The following is a 23,067-nucleotide window of genomic DNA, read 5'->3' as shown; positions in this document are numbered from 1 at the left end:
AGTACGTATAGATAATTTAATCTCGCACACAATATTTACAAAATTGCACAAAGTGTTTATAATAATAATAATACTTAAAATAAGGTTTGTACTTAAACTAGGCGTAGACTACTGCATTACAATGGCATATTCTATTACGAAATGCTTACGAATGCGAATATCTCAAGCGGAAAATCTGAAAAGTTTCTTAAAGAATCGTGAAATAGTAGATTCTTCATTTTGTTCTTCCTCATCCAATTCGTTATCCTCGGTTTCTTCCTGTTTCACCGACTTTCTTACATTATTTTCACTTTCATCATCATTTTCAGCCTCTTCTACATCGTCTTCGTTACTTTCAGATTCGTTTTGTCTTGTTTCTTTACGTTTAGCATTCTCTTCATTTCTATCTCCCTCTTCTTCATCATCATTTCCCTCATTAACTTCTTCATCACCCTCTGCATTATTTTCATCGTCTTCAGATTGTTCTTGTCTTGGTTTCTTATCTGCAATATCTTCGGCGTCTGCTGCTTCTGTATCTTCATCTTCTGCATCATCTTCAGATTCTTCTTGTTTAATTTTCTTTTCTTCAATATCCTCCGCGTCTCCTGCTTCTGTATCTTCATCTTCTACGTCATCTTCAGTGTCTTCTTGTTTAATTTTCTTATTTTCAATATCCTCCGCGTCTCCTGCTTCTGTATCTTCATCTTCTGCATCATCTTCAGGCTCTTCTTGTCTTATTCTCTTATCTTCAATATCCTCCACGTATCCTGCTTCTGTATCTTCATCTACATCATCTTCAGGCTCTACTTGTCTTATTCTCTTATCTTCAATATCCTCCGCGTCTCCTACTTCTGTATCTTCATCTTCTGCATCATCTTCAGGCTCTTCTTGTTTTATTCTCTTATCTTCAATATCCTCCGCGTCTCCTGCTTCTGTATCTTCATCTTCTACATCATCTTCAGGCTCTTCTTGTCTTATTCTCTTATCTTCAATATCCTCCGCGTCTCCTGATTCTGTATCTTCATCTTCTGCATTGTCTTCAGTTTCTCCTTGTCTTGTTTTCTTGCCTTCAATATCTTCCGCGTCTTCTGTTTCTATTTCTTCATCTCCTGCTTCATCTTCGGGTTCTTCTTGTCTTGTTTTCTTATTTTCAATATCCTCCACCTCTCCTGATTCTGTTTCTTCATCTACAGCATCATCTTCGGATTCTTCTTGTCTTGTTTTCTTATTTTCAATATACTCCACGTCTCCTGATTCTATTTCTTCATCTCCTGCGTCATCTACGGATTCTTCCTGTTTTGTTTTCTTATCTTCAATATCCTCCACGTCTCCTGATTCTATTTCTTCACCATCGATTACATCGTCATTGGATTCTTCTTGTCTCATTTTTTTATCACTTTCTTCCTCTTCTGCTTCCACATCACTAGGTTCATCATTATTATCGTCATCTTCCACCTCCTCTTGTCTAGATTTTAGTTCTTTGACATCTTTTTCATCTTCAGATTCTTGTGTTAGTTTTGGTGATTTTATATATTTAACGACAGCTTCTTGATCATTATCACTTTGTTCATCGGCAATATCCTCCCCATCATCATCGTCATTTTGTTCATCGCCAGTGTCGTCACCATCAACATCATCGTTATCACTTTGTTCATCGTCAACTTCGCCGTCATCATTGCCTTCACCGTTTTCTTCATCACCTGAACCATCATTTTCGCCATCATCGTCATCGTTAACTTCTTCAGAGTTAATGTTATCTTCATCCTCGTTGTCGTTCTCATTCGAATTATCTTCGACAGACTCTTCATCCGGATCGACCGGCTCAGGCTCTGGCTCTACTTCTGGCTCGGGTTCTATTTCAGGTTCAGGCTCGGGTTCGGGTTGAGGTTGAGGCTCCGGCTCCAGGTCCGGATCAGAACTCGGACAAGAAGGCGGTATATTTGCTCTGTCACAAATCTGAAAAAAATATATATCTCATTAAAAGGGACTCATTGCACTTACTCAAGTTTAATAAAATTGTCATGCCTTTACCACACTGATTAGTAAGTTAGTAAAGCTTTAGACAAAGGTCCCAAGTTAGTAATACCCCCTTGAAGTTGGGCAAAGTATTCAAATAAATGGAACAATTTGAGATCGCCCACGCCTGAATCGTCCCTTCAATTGGCTGTTATATATCTAACTAAACATAGGCTGCGATTAAGGGATCTTAGAACTATGCCCACAGGACTCTGTGTAAAGATTCCACTGAGATAGCAATGATGGTATGTGACATTTGTGAAGCGTATTTGGATCGTAATGTCAATAAGTACCCAGAGAGCGTACTGGCTTAGTGGCTTACTACCAAAAATGTCGGCAGTTCAATTCTTTTCGAGAAACTTTTATTGTGTCAATTTCAATAAAAAAAAATTGTAATACCGCGATAGTCACACCCCTGTCATAATGGATTCAATGTATTCAAAATCAAATATGTAATGTCAGCATGTTAAGTGTTGCATTCATCTTGACGTCAACACTCTCTGACTCTATATGGATTTATAAAGAGTGGCGATATATTAAATTATTATTATTAAAAGTACCGTAAGTATTTAAGCGCCGGACGCCTGAAATTGAACAATATTCGCCATAAACGAAAGTTTAAAAGTTACTGCCTTATTTTTCAATGGCTGAGGATTCGAATTAATGTACTTAATTAACATTATTTTTTATCAATATCTACTTGTATAAACCTGTGTATTTCACGCATTTACAAAAAATATTGAACTATGTGTGTCTAAAGTTAACATGTGGAATGATACAGACTCAATGAGAAAAAAATATCTCGATATTATAGTACGACGTGTACGCAATTTTTATATTTTTATTATGCAGATACGTTAACATTTGATGATGTTTATTTTTCGATTAAAACTTTAATACACAGATAAATGTGCCTATGACGGATTAAACACTAAAGCAGTTTCTCCCATTCAACCATTAGGCAATCATTTAAGCGAGCAAAGTAAGAGTACATTTTCGAAAATAACATATCTATACGTTAGATAGGAATTGAATGTTTTACCTGTCTTGCTTCATTAAACCACGAACTAGGCGGGCATCCCATTGTGTATGTTCTGCCTGCATAGCATTGATAATACCTGGAACAGCTGCCCATTACGGCGATGCGTAGGAAGTTTGCTTTCCCTACACATAGTGTCTCCAGATTTTGCCTCGGAGAAATGGAGAAAGCGGAGGCAGTTGCCAACGCTGCTAAGCAACACAGGAGCCAAATGGCTTCTAAAAAATAAAATTATAGAATTACAAAACAGATCTTACGAATTGTAATGTATGACTCATTTGATGGAAAGTATTAACCATTGCATAGACTTAGGGTGACTTTTCGTATTTTTCATATAAATAATGATGTCCATGGAATTATGGAAGATTTTGAGGTCGAGCGTTAGTTTACATCCTTTTTACTCCTTTATTGTGTATTTCTTTAAATACGTTCAGTGTATACATAAAACTTGAATGTGTTGATATTTGAGTGTACTTATACAAAAATTTTGTGTAAAAAGTAATAAGGAATATTCTCCTTGAAATTTTAAGGATTTATTTGTCCTAATATCACTAGACCTCGGTAAATACATAAATCGAGGTTAGTGTTTTCTATTAATTGTAACTATTAATTTGTGAAAAAATGAATAAATGTAGCTTAGATTTAATTACAACTTATAGAAAATATTATATGTAGATACTACAGCTACTATTATATTCTTTACAACTTGGTTAGCTTTACGTTTGTCATTAAATATTAGTAATAATGAAAGAGAATTACAGACAAAAATACTATTTAAATTCTGTTCTGAATGAGATATAAAATAAATCCACTCTTTGTCTTCATATCTGTTCGAAAAGCTCTCGTATTGTGTAAAAGCATATTAAAATCTCATTTAAAAATTCTTCAGTGAATAAGTTAGTGAATACTGATTATTTTCCTGTTATTTAATATGGTTTCGTATTTATTTCCGTAGACACATTCGTTATGAATTAAAACGTAATGGCTATACCCAACTTCTAGTTCAGGCAAAACAACACAGATTTTTAGACAGGAGCGCGGTTTTTCCATAAATTAATGCATAAATTATAGGTATATATAAGAAGTATAATTAGTAAGATATGTATATAGTAATTAATAAGGCATATGCTGCCGTTCTGGTCTACTCTATGAGTTTACCAGAATGACAGCCAGTAGGGGGAATTATAAATTATAGCTATGAACCACGTCGATCACGTTAGTTTTTAAACAAGATATAACTGCATAATAATGGGTTCATTTATTATTATTATTATTCACTTGACAAGTTAACCTTATAACACCTCTAAGAACTTACAACATCCCTTTTTTGCGTCAGGAATTAAAAAATCAATTTAAATATTAATTTTAATAACAATTAATTGATTTTAAATATTAATATCAGCTTATAAGCTCGGAGTAAATTTTCTCTTATACGTACGTACATATCTATCTACTTTTGATATACAATGGAAAATTATAAATCAGCACTTCATAACACTCGAGATAGCAGTTATATGTTGATATAGATAAAGCTACATGATAGCGTGATATGCCATTCAAAACCAAAAGTTAGGTAATATTGAAATTAAATCAACAAGGCTTATTATTATTTCTGGTAAACTGAAATCTTAAATCTCTTTTTCGTATATTTGTCCATATTATGTATCTAATATTATGTTACTAACAGTATAAACGCAAAAGTATGTCGGTTCTTCTGTCTGTCCGTTTCTTTCCTATTCACTAACAAAAGGATAGCAGTCACTTGCAGCTGGTCCATTATATGTAGAATAAACGAACAGTATTGAAAATTGTTGATATAAAAATTACATATCTATTTTTCAAGAAACATTCATAATTTTGGGATTTAACTTATAGTATTTTATATTACAAACGTCATTTTTGACTAGAAACATTTAATTTAATTTAATATTACTTGAATAAATTTAATATCATTCTTACAAATCGAATTAAAATTTAGGAACATGGTTTTGACTAAAAATTTTTTTGATGCTGCCCATTCTTCTGAGGTGAAAATGCAATGTACCAACTCAGAAGAATGGGAAATAACAAAAATTTATAGATTTAAGATTCTCCTATTAGACATAGAGATAGAGTTACATAACAAAACACTTGTGACTACAGCAGTCCAATCTTTATAATTAATACCCGTTCTCCATGTCCCTATATATACTAATAATTCAAATGCAAAGAGTGTTGTCTGTCTGTTTAATATTTTTTCACAATTAAACGGCTGAGATGATTTAGATTTGATGTGATAAATTTAATCACGAGGACGAATACGTGTTATATTTTGTATAAAATTAAAAGTAGGTAAATCTGATTCAAGAACTGACTTTAATCTCAACTGGGGATTCGCTGGCGTATACCGTTAGTGCATCTGGGAGCATCATTTCAATATCATCCATAAAAAACTATACTATATGACATATCACACATACCTGTAGGAATCAACTTATGGCATCTTATGCAAAATACACGAATACCTCCACATATTACCTATTTAAATCTTTATAAGTATCAAACATCCAAATATTTTCGCACCCTTTCACATTTATGTAATAGAACATTGGTAATATAAAATCACACATAATAATAAGCTATGTAATTATTGTCCACTATTGTCGAAACCACTATTGTCAAAACAAATTTATCATCTAAAGAACAATTATAGTGCAGTATAATTTGGAATACTTACTCATTTTGGCCGTTACACTGTCGTTTCAATGTTGTGATCTTGAAGATTGCGACAGAAATAAGCTAAACTACTGTAAGACTTCAATTTTATCGAGATCTCGGTATCAGGACTATCTGAGATAACGTCAGATCGTCAATATTGCAGTACAAGGAGGATAATCCGTTATCATTGCCTTCTGAAAACGTATTTAAGCCGACGTTCCAATGTTGAGACTATGTTGCGACTGATCTTACTTTTTTTGGACTATTCCAATGCTGTAAGCCGCAGCTGGCCTTTACATCTTCACCGGACAATATGGGGTGAGTGCAGATGGCACTCCAACCCATGGAAGAACTTATGGAGCGGCTGAAGGCCAACTCCCGCTTGACGGATACGACTTTAGTCTGAGGGCACTACTCAGCTCGGCCGTCATAATTTCTATCCCCGTTTGAATTGGACGGGGGATCGCTCGGAAGGGTCTTTTTATGTAAATGGAAAGCAAATAAGCTTATAGCCCACCTACTAGTCAGTACGTGGTAATGTTTAATATACATGAACAGCACTATTAATATCACGTTATGATGACGCCCGTGATACAACTCACGAGTTGCTATTCCAGAGGACTAAATTATAATGCACCTTATAATTTCCCTGTATTATTTCACATACTTACATAGCAAGCTGCATGGCTGAAATAGTTAGACTTATCAACGAGGTATATGATGCGAAAAAGACTTATAGGATTTTTAATATATCTTTTAGCATGCTGTTTGCACAATTTTATATTTTATGTGTACCTACCTACAGTTTCGTTACCAATACTGCGCCTATTGTTTTATTATTTTTGTCGTTTTATATTCGTCACTTAAAGATTTTTTTGTAGAACAAAATTCGAATATGTTTGCTTTCTCTGAAAACTTACTAAATATTTTTATGTATCGATAAATATACAGTAAAATAAGTTAGATACCTATAATAATTGGCGTTACTAATAACAAGACGCTTTTGGTTATTTATAGAAAAATCAAGCTGATTTAATATATATGTATATTGTACATAATTTTATGTAAGTTTGATATCTACGTACATTTTATTGTACTTTGATATACTTATCAGGAATCCGCGGCCCCAAATTGAGCTAAATTCTTGTTACTGTACTGGTATATACGAGTATCTACGCAGATACATTATTTTAATGAATACTAGCAAAATACATTGTAAGAGTTTAATAAAATAGGACAAAATGAAAATTTATAATAATAAAAACATGTTCGCATGTTTTTTATTCTCTGTCTTGTAATAACGTTATATAATAAATAATTCTACTTAAAATATATATACCTACCTTCTGAGCGCAACTTTATACAAATGACCATGATTAATGTAATAAAAAATGTTACGTTTAAACCAAATTTTATGAATATTATATAAATATCGAAAATGGTAACAAACGAATAAACACTTACATATTTGTAGTATTATAACTAGAATACTTGCGTTTAGTAGTACTTATGGAACAACATATTATCACAATTGCAAGTAAATGTTGCGGTCAAGTTATCACAAATCGCTCGTACGGTAGGTATGACCTTGTATCTATTATGTTTATAGCATGCCATTTCTCTGTAAGCACCATAGAGAATAAACTGACAATATTATGTAATCGCAATATTTTTTTTAGATACTACTATGGTGGCAAACAAGCATATGGCCCATGTGATGTTAAATGGTTACCGTAGCCTATGGACGCCTGAAACAATATTTTTATGTAACTGGAATGACAAACTGATAGTAGGCGCTAGCTGATCCTATATCTATAAATTTAAATTCAATACTTTATTTGCAAAAACATAGGTACAAATTAGTTCCTATTTAAAACATCATATTTATGAACACCCAGTAGACATGCAAATATAATAAATAAATTAGAAATATAAATAATAATAATTCCACAAGCTGTCTCAAAATATTGTCATTCTAAACACATGCCGTATTATAAGAAAATTTCTTTCGTTATATGTATGTATATAAATATATATGTATTAATATACTGTCTCAAGACAATGCCACACAGCGCCACTAAGTCCCAAGCTAAACAGAGCTTGTGTTATGAGTACTGGACAACTGTTTTAAATACATAGATACATATCTATACATTTTTTTTTGTAAATATATACTATTATCTATAGAAAAATGTTTGTACCGTGCAAGGATTTAAACCCGGGACTATCTGAGGTAAAGCGATATGCTAAACCGCTAGACCACCGAGGCCGTCTAAGGTTAATCAGGTTCATAGTTCACAATTATAATAATTTATTAATTAATTTTGCTATTCTCCTATTTTATTAGATTGTAATTTTGTTAAGCTATTGTTAAAATTTTATGTTTACTTTGTTGGTAGAGGACAGTTTAGAACTTAGGTGCTATGGTCGTTGTTGATCTTTTATTGTATTTATTTACTCATAAAAGCTATAACAGAACAGCACAGAGGGTAGACTCACTGCCCACTCTAAGTTATAGATCGTTTTGACTCCTTTATTACTTTTATTATAAGCAGCAATTGTATTCGTTTTTATTTGAAACAAATAAAGATGATTATTATTATTATTATAAAATCCAAAACCGCAGTATACAGTTATCAACAAAATCAAACAGATTAAAATAGACGATTGAGATATGATATAATCTATGATAGCGATATAGAGAACAAAAGAATTTTGCAATTCAAAATTTGGCAATAATAGGTACCTACTATAGTAGATACCTATAATTGCAAGGGTACCTATAAATTATAGGTACACCGAAAGAATAGGAAGCAAGTGCTTCCTAGTCTTTTCGTGTACCTAGTCCACAGAGCGTTCAGTAATATACCTGCCAAGTTTCATCATTCATCTGGGATATAGTCATAATTAAAAATGCGAACTCTTTGATGTAAGAAAGTAATGCGAAGTGGTCCTGCTGACAACTAGTAGGAAAACTACATAGTCTCAACTCGTAATAAAAGTAATTAACATTTTAAAAACTTCTTTTCTATATTTTCACGACTTACCTACCTATCGTTCATAAAAGCACATGTGAGGATTATTATTTAAATTAATATAGGTACTTATGAGGATATATATAAGAGAATAAACAACTTAGTACATTTGTTAAATGTAAATGTATTTAGTAAATGTTGGTACCTACCTAATAAACAAATATAAATAATGCTGATGTGAGTACACAAAAAAAAAATTGAGTACCTACAAAATAATATCAACAAAATGTGTTAATCAAAAAGATTTTCTGAAAATATTGTTTTATTCATTAAACTCATATTTATTGCTTATAAATATGATTTACACCTGTAAAGTAGATCGGACAGATTCAATGGAATAAATCATTCGTTTAATCTGAGATGATGAATGTTTTGCTTTACAGTTCGAAATTTCGTTGGATTAGGTACGGACTGAACTGTAGGTATTATTAATTTTAACAACAATGACATTAGAAAATCAATTTCTATGCAATCACATATATATTCAATGATAATACGATGTTTAATAAACTATGCAATTCTAAATTACCTTCCGCATACATCTAAATATATATAACTCAAAGATGACTGACATACTGATCTATCAATGCACAGCCCAAACCACTGGATGGATCGGGCTGAAATTTGGCATACAGGTAGATGTTATGACGTAGGCATCCGCTAAGAAAGGATTTTAATAAATTTCACCCCTAGAGGAATAAATTAACGCGAGCGCAGCCGCGGGCAAAATCTAGTGAAATATATAGAAAGAGAAAACTGTGTCGACCCAGTACTTTTTTGTTTATAATCTATACCTAATTTCAAGTCAATCAAGTTTATTATTACTGACACATAGCGTTGCAATAATAGTTTGAACTACAATATCTTAATATAACTATCATATTAATTGTACAGCAACTGATTTTGCTTTTTCAAAGACAACTCAAAAATCTGTATTATTTGTGTACACTGTGACAGTAGTCGTTTGTATAAAAATAATTCTTACACATTAATTAAATAAATGTAGCATTTATAAAATAAAACGCCTTTCAATCATCAATTCTTTCACCAATACATAATTTAAATAGTATTTTTTCTGAGGACAGAAATAGGTTAGTTCCCCAATCCATTGATTCGCCAGCAAATTGCTAATTCTGTTGACATACCCGACGATTTGACTTTCGCCGTAACACTCTGTGGCAGTTAATGTTGTTTGCAATTGTAACTAAATTTTACAAACGTAATAACACAAACATATAAACAAAATGCACGTGGCTATTCGACATTACAGTTTCTTTATGGATGAATAGATATGGTAGTATGCTCAAACATTAACAAATAGTCAAACATTTATTTTGCACAACCTTTAATAAAATCCACACAGTTGCTGAAGCCTAATTTTAAGCATAAAAATGCTTGTGCCAGGAGGGTCCATTTTTCCATAACTTATACAGTAAGTATGTTCAGTAAGTATAACTAAAAATTTCTCTCGCCTGCGCTAACGATATACGCTGTGCACCAATGGAGGATGATAGTATGAGGATGAAATCAGGTCAGTCAGTCAGGGGATTAATCTGACATGACATTCCTAGCATCACTAATTTGCTGTACTAACTATACCCTAAAATTACTATAAAAGGTAGAGAGATAAACAAATAGACAAACATGCTTCTGATCATCGCAGGTTTGATTCCTCGCACGGCACAAAGATGACTATAATTGTTTGAATCGGTATTTACTATGTATATTATGTATGTATTTAAAAAAAAACTATGTAAGTAGTTTTATCTGTTTTACCCATAATATCAGCTCTGGTTAGCTTGGGACTAGATGGCGCTGTATTAATTGTCCTGAGAGTTAGTATGGATGTTTATAAATATGCACCAGATGTAATGAATATCAATCTACATTACTTTTTACTGCTGTAACGTTTCCAGGTCGAGCTATTTCTTAGAACCAAATCAATCAACATACGGACTCCTTGAAGTTACTAGTATTCAGTGGCATCGATAAACGTAATCTAGAAACGAATGACTGATATGTGTGTGGACCATTCATGATATCGGATGTAACTATCATATGAATACTGACCGAGATGTTATCTTGCGACATCTGTGTCAAGTGCAATCAATACTAAGGAATGGAATTTTACTTTTTAGGGGCTCCTTTATATTTAAAATGTTTAATATATATTTAAACAATGATTTTTGCAAATCTATTAATAGACCAGCTGACCCCTTGAACTCCATTTCAGCTCGGAATGAAATAATATATGAAAGGTTTTTTCAAGTTTAATTACGCAAAAATTCCTGCACCACAGTGCATCCTGTTTGACAGGTACGAACAGTTTGTATGGGATAACAATATTGTTCTTTCTACTATTTTCCATGTAATTTCTTCATATTTTCTCACCACCTTTCTTATGATATCTACGAGTCATACAAATATTTCAAGCCAAAGTTAGCTATATGGGTCCAGCCGATCGCGTTTTAAAGTTTTAACGAGACTTACAAATGTCATTTCATTTTTATATAAATTAATTTATTTTATCAAATTGGGTGTAATTTTCCCGAATTCCATTTATATTGTTTTGTTTAATTCCGCTACCATTTGCATTAGTGGGACAACAAATACATTTATATACTATAGTTATGTAATATTATGTTATCTGTGCTATAGTGTATATATTATATACAGTACGGACACCTGTGCATTACTACTGGAAGCGTTATGATCTTCTTTATTGGTGATCACATTCCAACTGCTATTGAACCTTAATACGACACGTGATTCGCCTCTGTATGAGGCATCATCAGGTATTGAATAGACTTTGAAAATAGCTTGGAAACCTGGAACTGAACCTTGGAACTGTTGACTGCGTGAGGAAACTTGACCACAGACTGCGACTGAGTTTAGCCTCTCAGCCTAATTGTAGCGGAAGTGACAAAATAATATAAATCTATTAAGATATACATATTAAATAATACGTGAAGCAAAAACTTTGTTCCCGTATGTGTAGTTTGTATGAAAGTATGAAATTTGCACACTTGTTCTTAGGGTTCTAAATTAGATCATAATCTATTTGAAATTAATTATGGTTGAATTTCGACAATTGGCCACTAGTACCTATAAATTAATACAGAAGCACAACCTAGAAAGATTTTCTACGAAAATTACGCGGACCGAGCATAAGAATTAGTTTAAATTGTATATGAAGAAGTATGTCTAATAATACAGTAAAGTAATAAAAAACATTACTACCATCTAGTTAATATACACGCATATGTTTATCGTATTTGCTAATGGAAACTGATTTAAACTTAAAATGTAAAGAATTATGGTCGAATTTCCATCACTGGGCAACGACTAGCATAGTTAGGCAAAAAAATTATGTAAGCGAAAATACACCTACTTGGTTAGTAATTACGGTATCATTAACATTTTAGATAATTGGCTTAAACCATTACAGAAGGATTTAGTCTGTACGGAAATTAATACGATAATGCATCTAAAACATAATAGTTATCTCGATGACACACGTCACTCAATCAATCAGCTCGTAGCCACATTCTATGTAGCTATATACATTGATCAGATGGCAAACATGATCCCTATATGAAAGTTTAGGAATTAGCAGGGCGTAGAACGTATAGGTATATGCTATGTTTTTTTTTCAAAGATAAAGATTTGTTCATCACATGCAATGATCCCTCTAAGGTACGCTAGGGGCATCAATGAAGAATGAGAATGAAACCAATTCTCTATTATACTATTGTATAAGACTGTTATACACTTTTTTATATTCATCCAATATTGGTGTTATAAAGGACGATACATATACAAAATTGCGGTGAATTCTCCACGAAGAAATCTATGGAGATAACCTGCCAACTTTCATCAACAATCGCGTGCCTTATTCTATTAAATAGCTGTGTAACACCATAGAAATCAGTGATAATAAAAAATATATATAAAAGCAAAGGTAATTCGGACCTATGGATACCTAATAACAATATAATTTTTTTAAATGAACATATCACACCTCATATAACTGTTGCAAGTCAAAACAGAGATAAAGATAGATAACGGTAGGAAATAATCCAATAGCTATCAATATATTTGTATTGTTTCCTGTCCTAATCTATCTTCATTGTGTCATCTCGTAAATTCGTATTTATTTACCAGACCGATTTTACACGACTTTTCACAAATACCTTAATAATATTATTACAAATATAAAAGCAAACATAAAAGCACGGGTGTACATGTATTATATATATAAACCTTCCTCTTGAATCACTCTATCTATTATTAAAAAAAAACGCATCAAAATCCGTTGCGTAGTTTTAAAGATTTATGCATACACAGGGACAGACAGCGACAGCGACTTTATTTTCTACTGTGTAATAATAATGATAATGATTTATTTGAAAATTTTATAAAATATTTTCTTGTTTAATAAAGAGATAAATATTGAAAATAACACCATTTTATTTAAATGGAGAATCTATTTGATTTGAACGACTCTCTTAATACATGTGTTAATAAAAAATAATAATGGTAGATTTTGTAATAAGTAAAGTAAACTTCGAAACCATGCAATGGTTTCGAAGTAGAAGTAGAAACCGATTACAAAAAATATTTTACCATTCGAATAGTATGTAATCACACTTTAGAATGTGCTGTTTCAGCCGCAAAATAGCTCTGTAAGCTGTTAAACCAAGTCAGAGATATAAAGGTGAAATTGCAGAGTTCGGAAGCAAGTCCTCTGTTGTGGTAGCGCATGAGGGATACAATGGACGTTACATGATGATGTGCTGTTCGTAGTACTATTAATCATGTACGTATAGAGAGCCAATGGTTTCCTGGCTAGTTGTTAGTTAGGTAATGCCGTCAGCTTGTTTGGTTAAATATAAAAGGAACTTTGAGAAACGTTTAAAGAGACAAGTGTACATAAAAATGAATATAATACCCAGCCTTGAAAGCTTGAGTAAAACATTTTTTTTCCAGTTTCAAGTCCGGTATCCCCTTGAATCTCGCTATCCTTACTCGGGTAAGGTTACTGAGATTAAAGGAAATTCAATCAATATCCACAAACACGGCACTTGTGTTTGGAACTACAAACTTCAAGACATCGCAATTACAACCCTATATATATATATAAGCCGTATCATTGTCTACCCAGAACAATTAGAAAAAGATTCTTTGTGACAGTATACATTCAATTACAATGAGAACTAAAAATAGTAAGAAGGTAGGATTTTCACAAAAGACGTGCGATCCAATTGTTTTAAGAGATAGTACAGAGTTATTTTAGTAATTGTTGAGAGCTCATGGTTTAGTTGGTAAGTAATCTCAATTTCAGACTAAGGTTGTGATCTGGACGCCAAAAATAACTAATACTCCATAGTATTTGTGTATACTTATACAGAGTGCCATAAATAACACAAAAATATATATATGGATATACGTATACATTATTAGTATAATAATATATGTGTTTATATTTATAAGTACAATGGTATGCACAGAAAATCAGCATCATGCTGGTTTTTGAGCGGAGACCTGTGTGGTAGCACAATTTCTGATCCCAATTGTATTTAATAATTATTTTATATCGTACATTCTGTGTATCAAATAAATATTTTTTTATTTATATACTTATATGGCAAGTTAACATGTATGCAAAAAACATCTCGAATGAAGTAGCACATAGTTGATAAAATGCACGTGATTCCCACAAATATCTCGAGTCTACTAAGAAATCTCTGCAATTTATTGATGTAAGTCGTAGGTATATAAAAATGAACTGAACATTTTTACAAATATATTTCAAATCAAATACCTATAATTCAATCTCAATATTCTCTGCTAGATACTGTAAAAATGTAAGATTATCAAGTACAATTTAACTGTGACTCTTTGTATTCGTCGTATTTATTTTTACTGTAGCACTTTAAGTAGATTTATAGTCATACAAAAGTAGTTCATACACAGTTATATAGATACACACATTACTTTGTTTTATTTATAGGATTCCTAAATTGTAAGTTAGAATTAAATAAATAAATTAAATGAACTTTCTTTGCTTTTAAAAAACCCATCACCGACTGTCATAACGTAATTAGCGGGAACACAACTACTATTTTAATTAAAAATCAAATAACAGTAAAAAATGTTTATTTCTCCCAAAAGGGCTCACAGCGAACAAAAGTAACAAAACAATTAGTCAAAAGTGACATATAAAGAATAGATATCAAAAATATAATGTGTATAAAAAGAATGGTAGACAAGCTGCCAGCAACACTAACATATCTGGAATTTTCACACGGCGCCCTCTAGTCCCATATAAAGCAGAGCGTGTGTTATGTACAATTAATAGACTTACTTAGATTTTTTTGCAAATAAAACACACAGACAAACAATCATACTCATTTCTACAAGTGTTTGCACTCTGCAACGAATCAAACTGTCGACCATCTAAACTAAAACGGTATACTAAACAGACCATCGAGGCCGACAAGTCGTTAAAAAAGTCATCTTTGCAAACTGGGGCAACTCTCCTACTTTTCTGAAGCTTAAGACCTGTCTTTATATTATAAAAGTTATTCCCTTATCAGTGAAAAGATACCATTTACTAATTTCTAAAATACTTTAGACACCTGAGTCTCTTTACTAAAGGTGTAGAAGTGTGGTTAAGTGTAAAATTTATAGAAATTATGGTCGTACTTTACCGTAACTACAATATATTTTGTAAGATGTAAAATATTTTTTTATAAAAACGATTAATGATTTGCTGACAAATACTTCTAAAAAAAAAGGTTTAAAGGAAATATTTTCATACAATTCTCAAGTAACCTGTTTGTGGATTACTTGAAAAACGTATAAAATATATGTAACTGTATGTTCTAGAATTTCTTTACTCATAGGTAGATATTTGATAAGATATTCTGTGAAATTAAATATTGCAATTCCACCTGGTGTTGTTTTTTGAAACCCTCACAAATAAACAGTTGTCGTCTCGTCCCTATTTTATTTTATGTAAAGTGTAAGATAAAAAAGTTATGTCTTTTAATAATTATATAAAACACGCGACTGTCGGAAAATAAAGCTGTGTAGACACTAACTGTTACACCACCAAGGTCGTCTTTATATTAATGATCCATAATGACGAATGTCTAGTTGATATCGTCGTATAATATACTGACTTGTGTAGAAAATGAATACTATCATTCTCTTTAAGAGCTACCTTAGTTTCTGACTGTATCTATATCATTATGTATTATTTATGAACTATTAGAAACATTTTCTAACAATGGATTTTTTCGATTCCTTTCACTATTTATTACGACCTGCCCTTGTACAATGTACATATCGTACCTGTATCGGCTGGTAACATAAACTATAATTCATTTTATTATTTACTCTGCTGACATTGCCCGCCTGATCGAACTTAGTGGAATAGGGATTAAAATTACGACGGCCTGAGCCGAGGTTCGAATCTCTAACGGTGCGTTTGTAGTAAAATTGTATATGTCAGGCAGGAATTGGCTTTCAGGCCGGAGAAGACAGTATCCACCATAGTTCCTCTTTGAATTGACGAAGATTTAACAGCCGGTTACAAAAAAAGAGTTGCCGTCAGCCAACAATGTACGATAATGACTATATATACCGAAACTGAAACAGCGAACTACATACCATTATTTTTATTCTCTACCGAGATATTATTGACCTTCTCAACATCATATACAGTTATATAAAATCCACAACAAACTACCTGTGTATTTTTCCAATATGACAGAAAAAAGATTCAAATATCTTATTTAAATTATCATTAAACATTTCTTTAAAAGAATAATACATAAGTTTATTCTTCTTGTGAAGAATCTGCGTTCCGAATGAGTGGTAGTATAAAAAAATGTAATATTCAAAACTACTTATATTAACTTTATTTGAATAAAGATTACTTCCATTTCTATTTCTATTACAACATGTTCAATAAATTATTGTAATATTTCGTACTTTATTACATTTACGTCGTAGTTTACTCAATATATTTCCATAAAACAATAATGTCAGTCAATTATATACCTATAATATGAAATATCGCTGATGTTAAAGACATATTATCAAACCTATGTAAATAATGTTGCTCGATTGAATTATAATAACTAAGTAAACCTGGACAATTTACACAACGCCATCTAGTCCCACGGTAGAGGACAGCGTAGTAACAGTAATAAATATTATAATAAATTACAATAAAACTATAATAATAATTATTATTGTTATGTATATTTCTTTTTTTTTCTCTTCCTGTATATTGTTTAAAAGAAGGTAATACTTATTATGTTATCTGTGGCAATATTCAACCACACGGGCCTTAGCCAAATGTGGGAAGAATTTTTCTAGTTGGTATTATTATTATTATTCTGTGGTGTAGGTTTTCTTATTGCCACAACCTTAATAATCGCGTAAAAACAAAAAAAAAAAAATACTAAAAGATAAAACAAGATTTTTTAAATAATAATAATCCTTTAAAATTTATTGATACGTTTATCAGGGCGGCAATAAGTATTTACGCAAAACATTAAATTTATCTCTTCAGCAGTCATGTCATTCATCATGTAAAAATAACAAATGCTACACATTTATTCTGGAGGGAGTTAATTAGTAAAAATTAATATTGGTAAAATTCGATAAGAAAATTGAACATAGTGAAATATTACGTTTTTCGTACACCGCAATGGTAATAATTTTGCCTATATTGTCAACTTTCTACCTTAAAAGTAAGACACATTTATTAAAAATATTACGGTGACCTTAGGGTCAGCGTAATATTTTTTCCATATTCTCAAGCATATAGCTTATACTTTTACAACTGGCCGTCTGCGTGACGTCATTCCTCTTCTGCTTAGAATACTTTTGTTGGTGATTAAACCAGGCAGGAATAAAATTATATGTGGGATAAATGAAGAAGGGACATTACACAATAGTAGCTCGGGAAGCCAGAGTTGTATGTCTTAGAGAACCAGACAGTTCACTAAAGTGAGATGGTGTATCCGAACACAGAGGTATAGAAACAAAAAAGAATACTAGAGAGTGTTCATATTTGTTTCCATATTCAAACACTCATAGTTCACAAGGCTGATGCAGAACCTACTACTCGTCGGCATGGAATTATTTATCCTTCACCTGGCATTATCTACTCTACAAATGGTAATGAGTAATAGCAATCTCAACAAAAGACAGACTTTATGTAGACAGAGTACGTCGTAACAGTCCACGAACAGCTAATGAATGAGTGTCTAATTAAATTGCCTTGGCGCCCTCAAGCCGCGCCGCTATCAATGAAATAGATAAACTATGTTAATACTACTGCAAAATATCAATAGGTACTTAAAATGTAAGTGCATTTATATACACGATTTAAATAGGAAAATTATGAAACCAAGACATATATACATTTCTTTGAATATGCTTTTAGGCTTTTATCACACAGATTCAACCTGCCTGGCGAGATGTATCGTCGTCAGCCTGCAGTGCCCACAAACAATTCATGGAAGGGCAGCATTCCTGAGCGCTTTTGAAGTTAAAAGTTCCTTGTCTAATATCTGAAAGTTAGTATGGGAACAAACTCTAAATCGTGTATCACTTTTTTATGCTCTCATCTCACATCTCAAATGGCTAGATAGATATAATATTGGTGTAACATAGAACTGATTAAAATAGCTACTATTATATCTATTTTAATCAGTTCAATATTGATATTTTGTAGATTGCGACCATAAAATATGATAAATAGTGGCACTGCCAATAGGAATTTCAATATTAAGAGTATTGTCTACTAGTGCAGAAAATGTGAAATTTATGTAAGGTTGACAGCAGAATTAGATAACAAACTAAAAAAATAAAATATGTGAAATATTAAAATGGCTTTCAGCAACTATTACATAAGACATTTGTTGTAAAGATAGATAAACAGACTAACAAACGTGTTTACATATAAATTTATTAACTAAATTTCACATATTAGTATAAGAGAAGAAGCTCGACATGGGCATATAAAAAATATCAATTTTGTAAATTTTCGAGCATAAACAAGTGTCTTGTGTTATCTAAATATCAAATATAATATAGTATAAAAAATATATATCACTTATATTTAACAACATATCTGAAATTTTAATATTAATTCTTGAATATTTTTTTAAGTAAATAGACAAACAGAAAGTTTTTACTTCGTCACGATTTCATGATTTTATTATAGGTATATATATAAAGGTATCACTATAATAATATATTACTACATTAGTCTAAATATTGTTTTTTCTCTTTGAATTGTGATATAGTGAAATATTCATGAGATAATATCTATAGGTACGTAAAATATCTTACGTAGATGTCTGTATTTATATAGAATCAAAATTGCTCAGACAAATACACTTATCATGTACTAGATACATGCTAGATTTATGACGAATAGATAAACAACCAGCTTATTGATGACGAATATCCAAATATTTATCAAAAAGCAGTAACTAATCTTCCGACACACAGAAATGTGAAAGATTGTTAAGTGATCGATTGCAATAAAAAGTCTTGTGTAGCAAATTAATATAACACACCTTTTCTCTTTTCTACTCTAACTTAAGGTCTGGAAGAGATTGCATAAGTGATAAGGGCGACTTTGCAACTTCAATTATTGATTTTTATTGATATTGATATAATTTGACTTCTTGCAGGAATTAATGTTTAATTTTAGAGCAAAATAAAATTTTATTTATTTGTAACATATCGTTTAGTGATTTGTACGCCTCCCACCAGCTATGTATTGCGGGGGTTTATATCTACTATACAGATTTTATTTCGGAATATCGAAATTCAAATAAAAACTCCTGTCTCTACATATAATCGAACGAAAAAGAGTGAAGAGTTAGAGGAGAAAGAATGAGTGAATACGTCAGTAGGAATGGCCCTATATATGTACATAGGTACATTAACATACGTTCTACTGAAAAAGGCTCAAGTTAAGTGTAAAATGGTATAAGTATATTGATGTATTTGAAAGCGACAAAGGTCTGTTTGAATCTCAGCATTTTGGCATTCTATTGTTTCTACCCAGCGCAATGGGCGATGACATGACATTTATGTGTTTATAGACTTTATTTTGATAAGTGTAGACAGTTACCTCTTATTCACACTCTAATAACTAGATACATTATGAGAAATGTAAAAGTGAAAATATTTGTTTGGTGCTTTGAAACTGATCAGACAATAGAAGTGCTTTTGGTTGGCATTTCACAACCTAATTAAAATTACATTAATGGATTCCATTAATTTTCTAGGTATAGTACTTGACAAGATGCTTCTTACTTGAAAGTTTACATTTTTTAGAATTCTATAGAAAATTACAGTAATTAATGTTATATGTAATAGATATTTATTATTTTTAGTATTATTATTTTTATTTACGAAATAATGAAATAAAACGTTTTTGAACACTACAAAATGTGCGTATCCAGTATAAGCACATTGGATCGTTTAAAGTAAATATTCGCTATAATTTGTATAAAATAGCTACATACGAACAATAGAAACGTAGGTAGATTTTAGTCTAAAAAGTGATACCAAATTTGCTAAAGATAGTATCGAACAAATAGCATAATGTAGTGAATAATTTTATATCTCTTATATTGGCACAACACATAATCTGATGACTTAATTTAATTTATATGTAAATTAAATTAATTAAATTATTAATCAAATTAAGTCGTCTATACGACTGTCTTTGACAGTCACATATGTATACAACGATTTCTACTTAATTGTAGACTTGAAATTAAAATAAGAACAGGGATTGTGTGAGTTTACATTTTGTTTTTGAAATAGAAATTTACATGGAACTAAATATGTATACAGATATTGTAGTAATACTTTTACACCAAAGAGGATTCAAATAAATAACAACCAGATTTGTTAGGTCGTAGATAAATTAGGTCGAATTTATATATCTATACATATTGTAAAATAATAGTGGTATATATAGCCACTAATGGATAATTTGTAATAAAGACAGGTATACTATTTTAACTACAGAAAATTATCGCATATAATTGACGAGTGCGCCAAAATTGGATAACTAACTGACTTTATACTCATCCCAACATCTTCCACTGGTACCCCTTTGTTAATAGTTATCGAAGGCGAGAAAACCACTCTGTATAATGGATAAAAAAATACCCGTACTCCACGAAATATAAGGCTCAGTTGTTATACATCGTTACGTTTGCTATTTATACGCAGTGTCAGATAGGTAATTGTCACTTGATTTTATGTGTTTAGATATCCCACTAGAGGCCACTTATCTTCTTTCAACAGGTTAATAGTTTCAGTAACCCCGGGTTTACGGGAAAACATGCTGACGTGTTTCTACCGATAACGACCTACTTATACACTGTATATATTTGTATTTTCATACTAAATTTATGAACGACATAATAGGGTTGTTAGTTATTTATTCGTATTTATTATTGTGTCGAAGCGTTTCTTTTGTACAATATACTTTTTATACTTTGTATAAAGTCACCTTGGTGAGTATTCTCAATTTCACCTAACGCGTAAAAAAGTTGTTTTATAAACTGTGATGTGGTTAAGATTTATACGGCAGTAAATTATTTAGTGCTTACAGAGGCATATTTAGAGAGTTCTCAGGTATGTCAACATTTGAGAACCGACTACTATTGGTACCATGGTAGTCTGTTCTCTCTATCTACTCTATAAGATCTTATCTGATATGTAGATTAACATTTAGAAATCTATTTGTAAATATTATTTATAACTAGATAATTATACAAAATTGTATTATGATAGAGGAAGGAAATGTAAAATATTTTCGAAATTCATCTTCGTTTAGAGTTCAGTTCAAAGTTCGTATAGATCATAACAATTAAAATTTTTTAATCTTTAATTTTACTATTGAACTCCGAGATTGAATATAGAAAATTATTGGTATAATAGTATATTAATACTAAGAGGTACGTACTTAAATTACAATTGAATCAAAACTCTCTTTTTAAACTTATATAAAACGATATACCGTAATACACACAAACAAAACTGATATGAAACGTTACCACAACTCGAGATATCATAATCGTAAGTATTGTTAGCAAAGAACACTTATAACGCATGATATTTTCTCAAGTTTAATTAGTTACGACTATAATTTCCAACACCTGTAACAAACAGAACGACCTAATTTAATTAATTTGAAATGTTTATTCAGATATAACCCTCGCGACAGGTTGTGAAGACTAATGCGGTCTCACTTATGACGCGTAAAGTATGTCGACATGTCCTAATTTATTACAAGATTAATAGTTTTGTATATTAATCATATTTATATTTTATACGTAAAAGTTTGTGAGTATGGATGAATGCTTGTTACTCTTTCACCCAAATACTACTTACCGGATTTTAATCATATTTTTGAGCAATATCGATTATATATCACAATAATATATATAGGCTATAATGTAGAAAGAATTGGGCGAAATATAACGATAAATATCAGGTAAGTGTGACGCAGACAAGGTTGCGCAGGTCCGCTAGTTTTAACTTAAAACTTCTTTAATCTAATTCTTATGATAATAGAAGATTTAGATTTCTTTTAGTTCTATAGTGTACTACTACTATACTATACTTTTTTGTCTGCTGCTAATTTTAAGATAATACATAGCTTAGGGTATATCCATTCCTATCATAACCCCGATCTTAATATTAAATTTCATTAAAATATATATATTTAGTCGTGAAAATGCAATGAACAGACGTACGTACACAATTCCATAATTATATTATTAGAATGGATGCTAAATATAGTATAAAGGTTTTGTATAAAGGCCTCTAATTGAGGTCTTCCGTTTACCTACATCAACATAAAATAAAAGATTGTTTATTTGTTCGTATCTCATGCGCTACCATACATTTAAGTAAAATTTATTGTATCCATACAGATACAGATAGGTTTAATTATCACGGGTATAGATATCCATAGACTCATTTGTAGCACTACGAAATATGTGTAATTATGCTCAAAGTCTATTTACCCATAGTAGAAACTATACTATACGCATAGTAATGCGTAATGTCTGCTGAATGTGCATGTAATTTTCAGTTTACAATAGTGCAAGTGTGCTAATTGTCAACTCAACACATTATTGTTAATGTGTTGAGTGTATATGAAAACAGCTAGTACAAATATATACAAATATCATAACAAATTCAAAATTGTATAGTGCGGAGATTGAGCTCGCGATT

At 31.3% G+C, this 23,067-nt stretch overlaps 1 protein-coding gene across 1 annotated transcript; it reads right to left on the bottom strand.

Annotated features, from left to right (window-relative positions):
• Positions 1 to 20: 20 nt before the first annotated feature.
• Positions 21 to 5,812, bottom strand: LOC131848179 (uncharacterized protein DDB_G0290685-like). Its single transcript, XM_059197955.1, has 3 exons — positions 5,751 to 5,812; positions 3,038 to 3,252; positions 21 to 1,935 (listed from the first exon to the last, which is right to left on the bottom strand). Exons 1-3 carry the CDS (start codon positions 5,752 to 5,754, stop codon positions 163 to 165), a joined length of 1,992 nt encoding a protein of 663 aa, XP_059053938.1. The 5' UTR covers positions 5,755 to 5,812; the 3' UTR covers positions 21 to 162.
• Positions 5,813 to 23,067: the final 17,255 nt, after the last annotated feature.

The sequence above is a fragment of the Achroia grisella genome, unplaced genomic scaffold, assembly GCF_030625045.1.
Source record: "Achroia grisella isolate CSIRO2021 unplaced genomic scaffold, CSIRO_AGI_Agris_v1 utg546, whole genome shotgun sequence".
In the NCBI taxonomy this organism is placed as follows: domain Eukaryota; kingdom Metazoa; phylum Arthropoda; class Insecta; order Lepidoptera; family Pyralidae; genus Achroia; species Achroia grisella.
This window is presented reverse-complemented; position numbering and strand designations above follow the sequence as displayed.

Coding starts and splice junctions, on each gene's coding strand:
- LOC131848179 (XM_059197955.1), bottom strand. Junction 1,936..3,037: donor GGTTTAATGAAGCAAGACAG/GTAAAACATTCA, acceptor TATTTTTTTCAG/ATTTGTGACAGAGCAAATAT.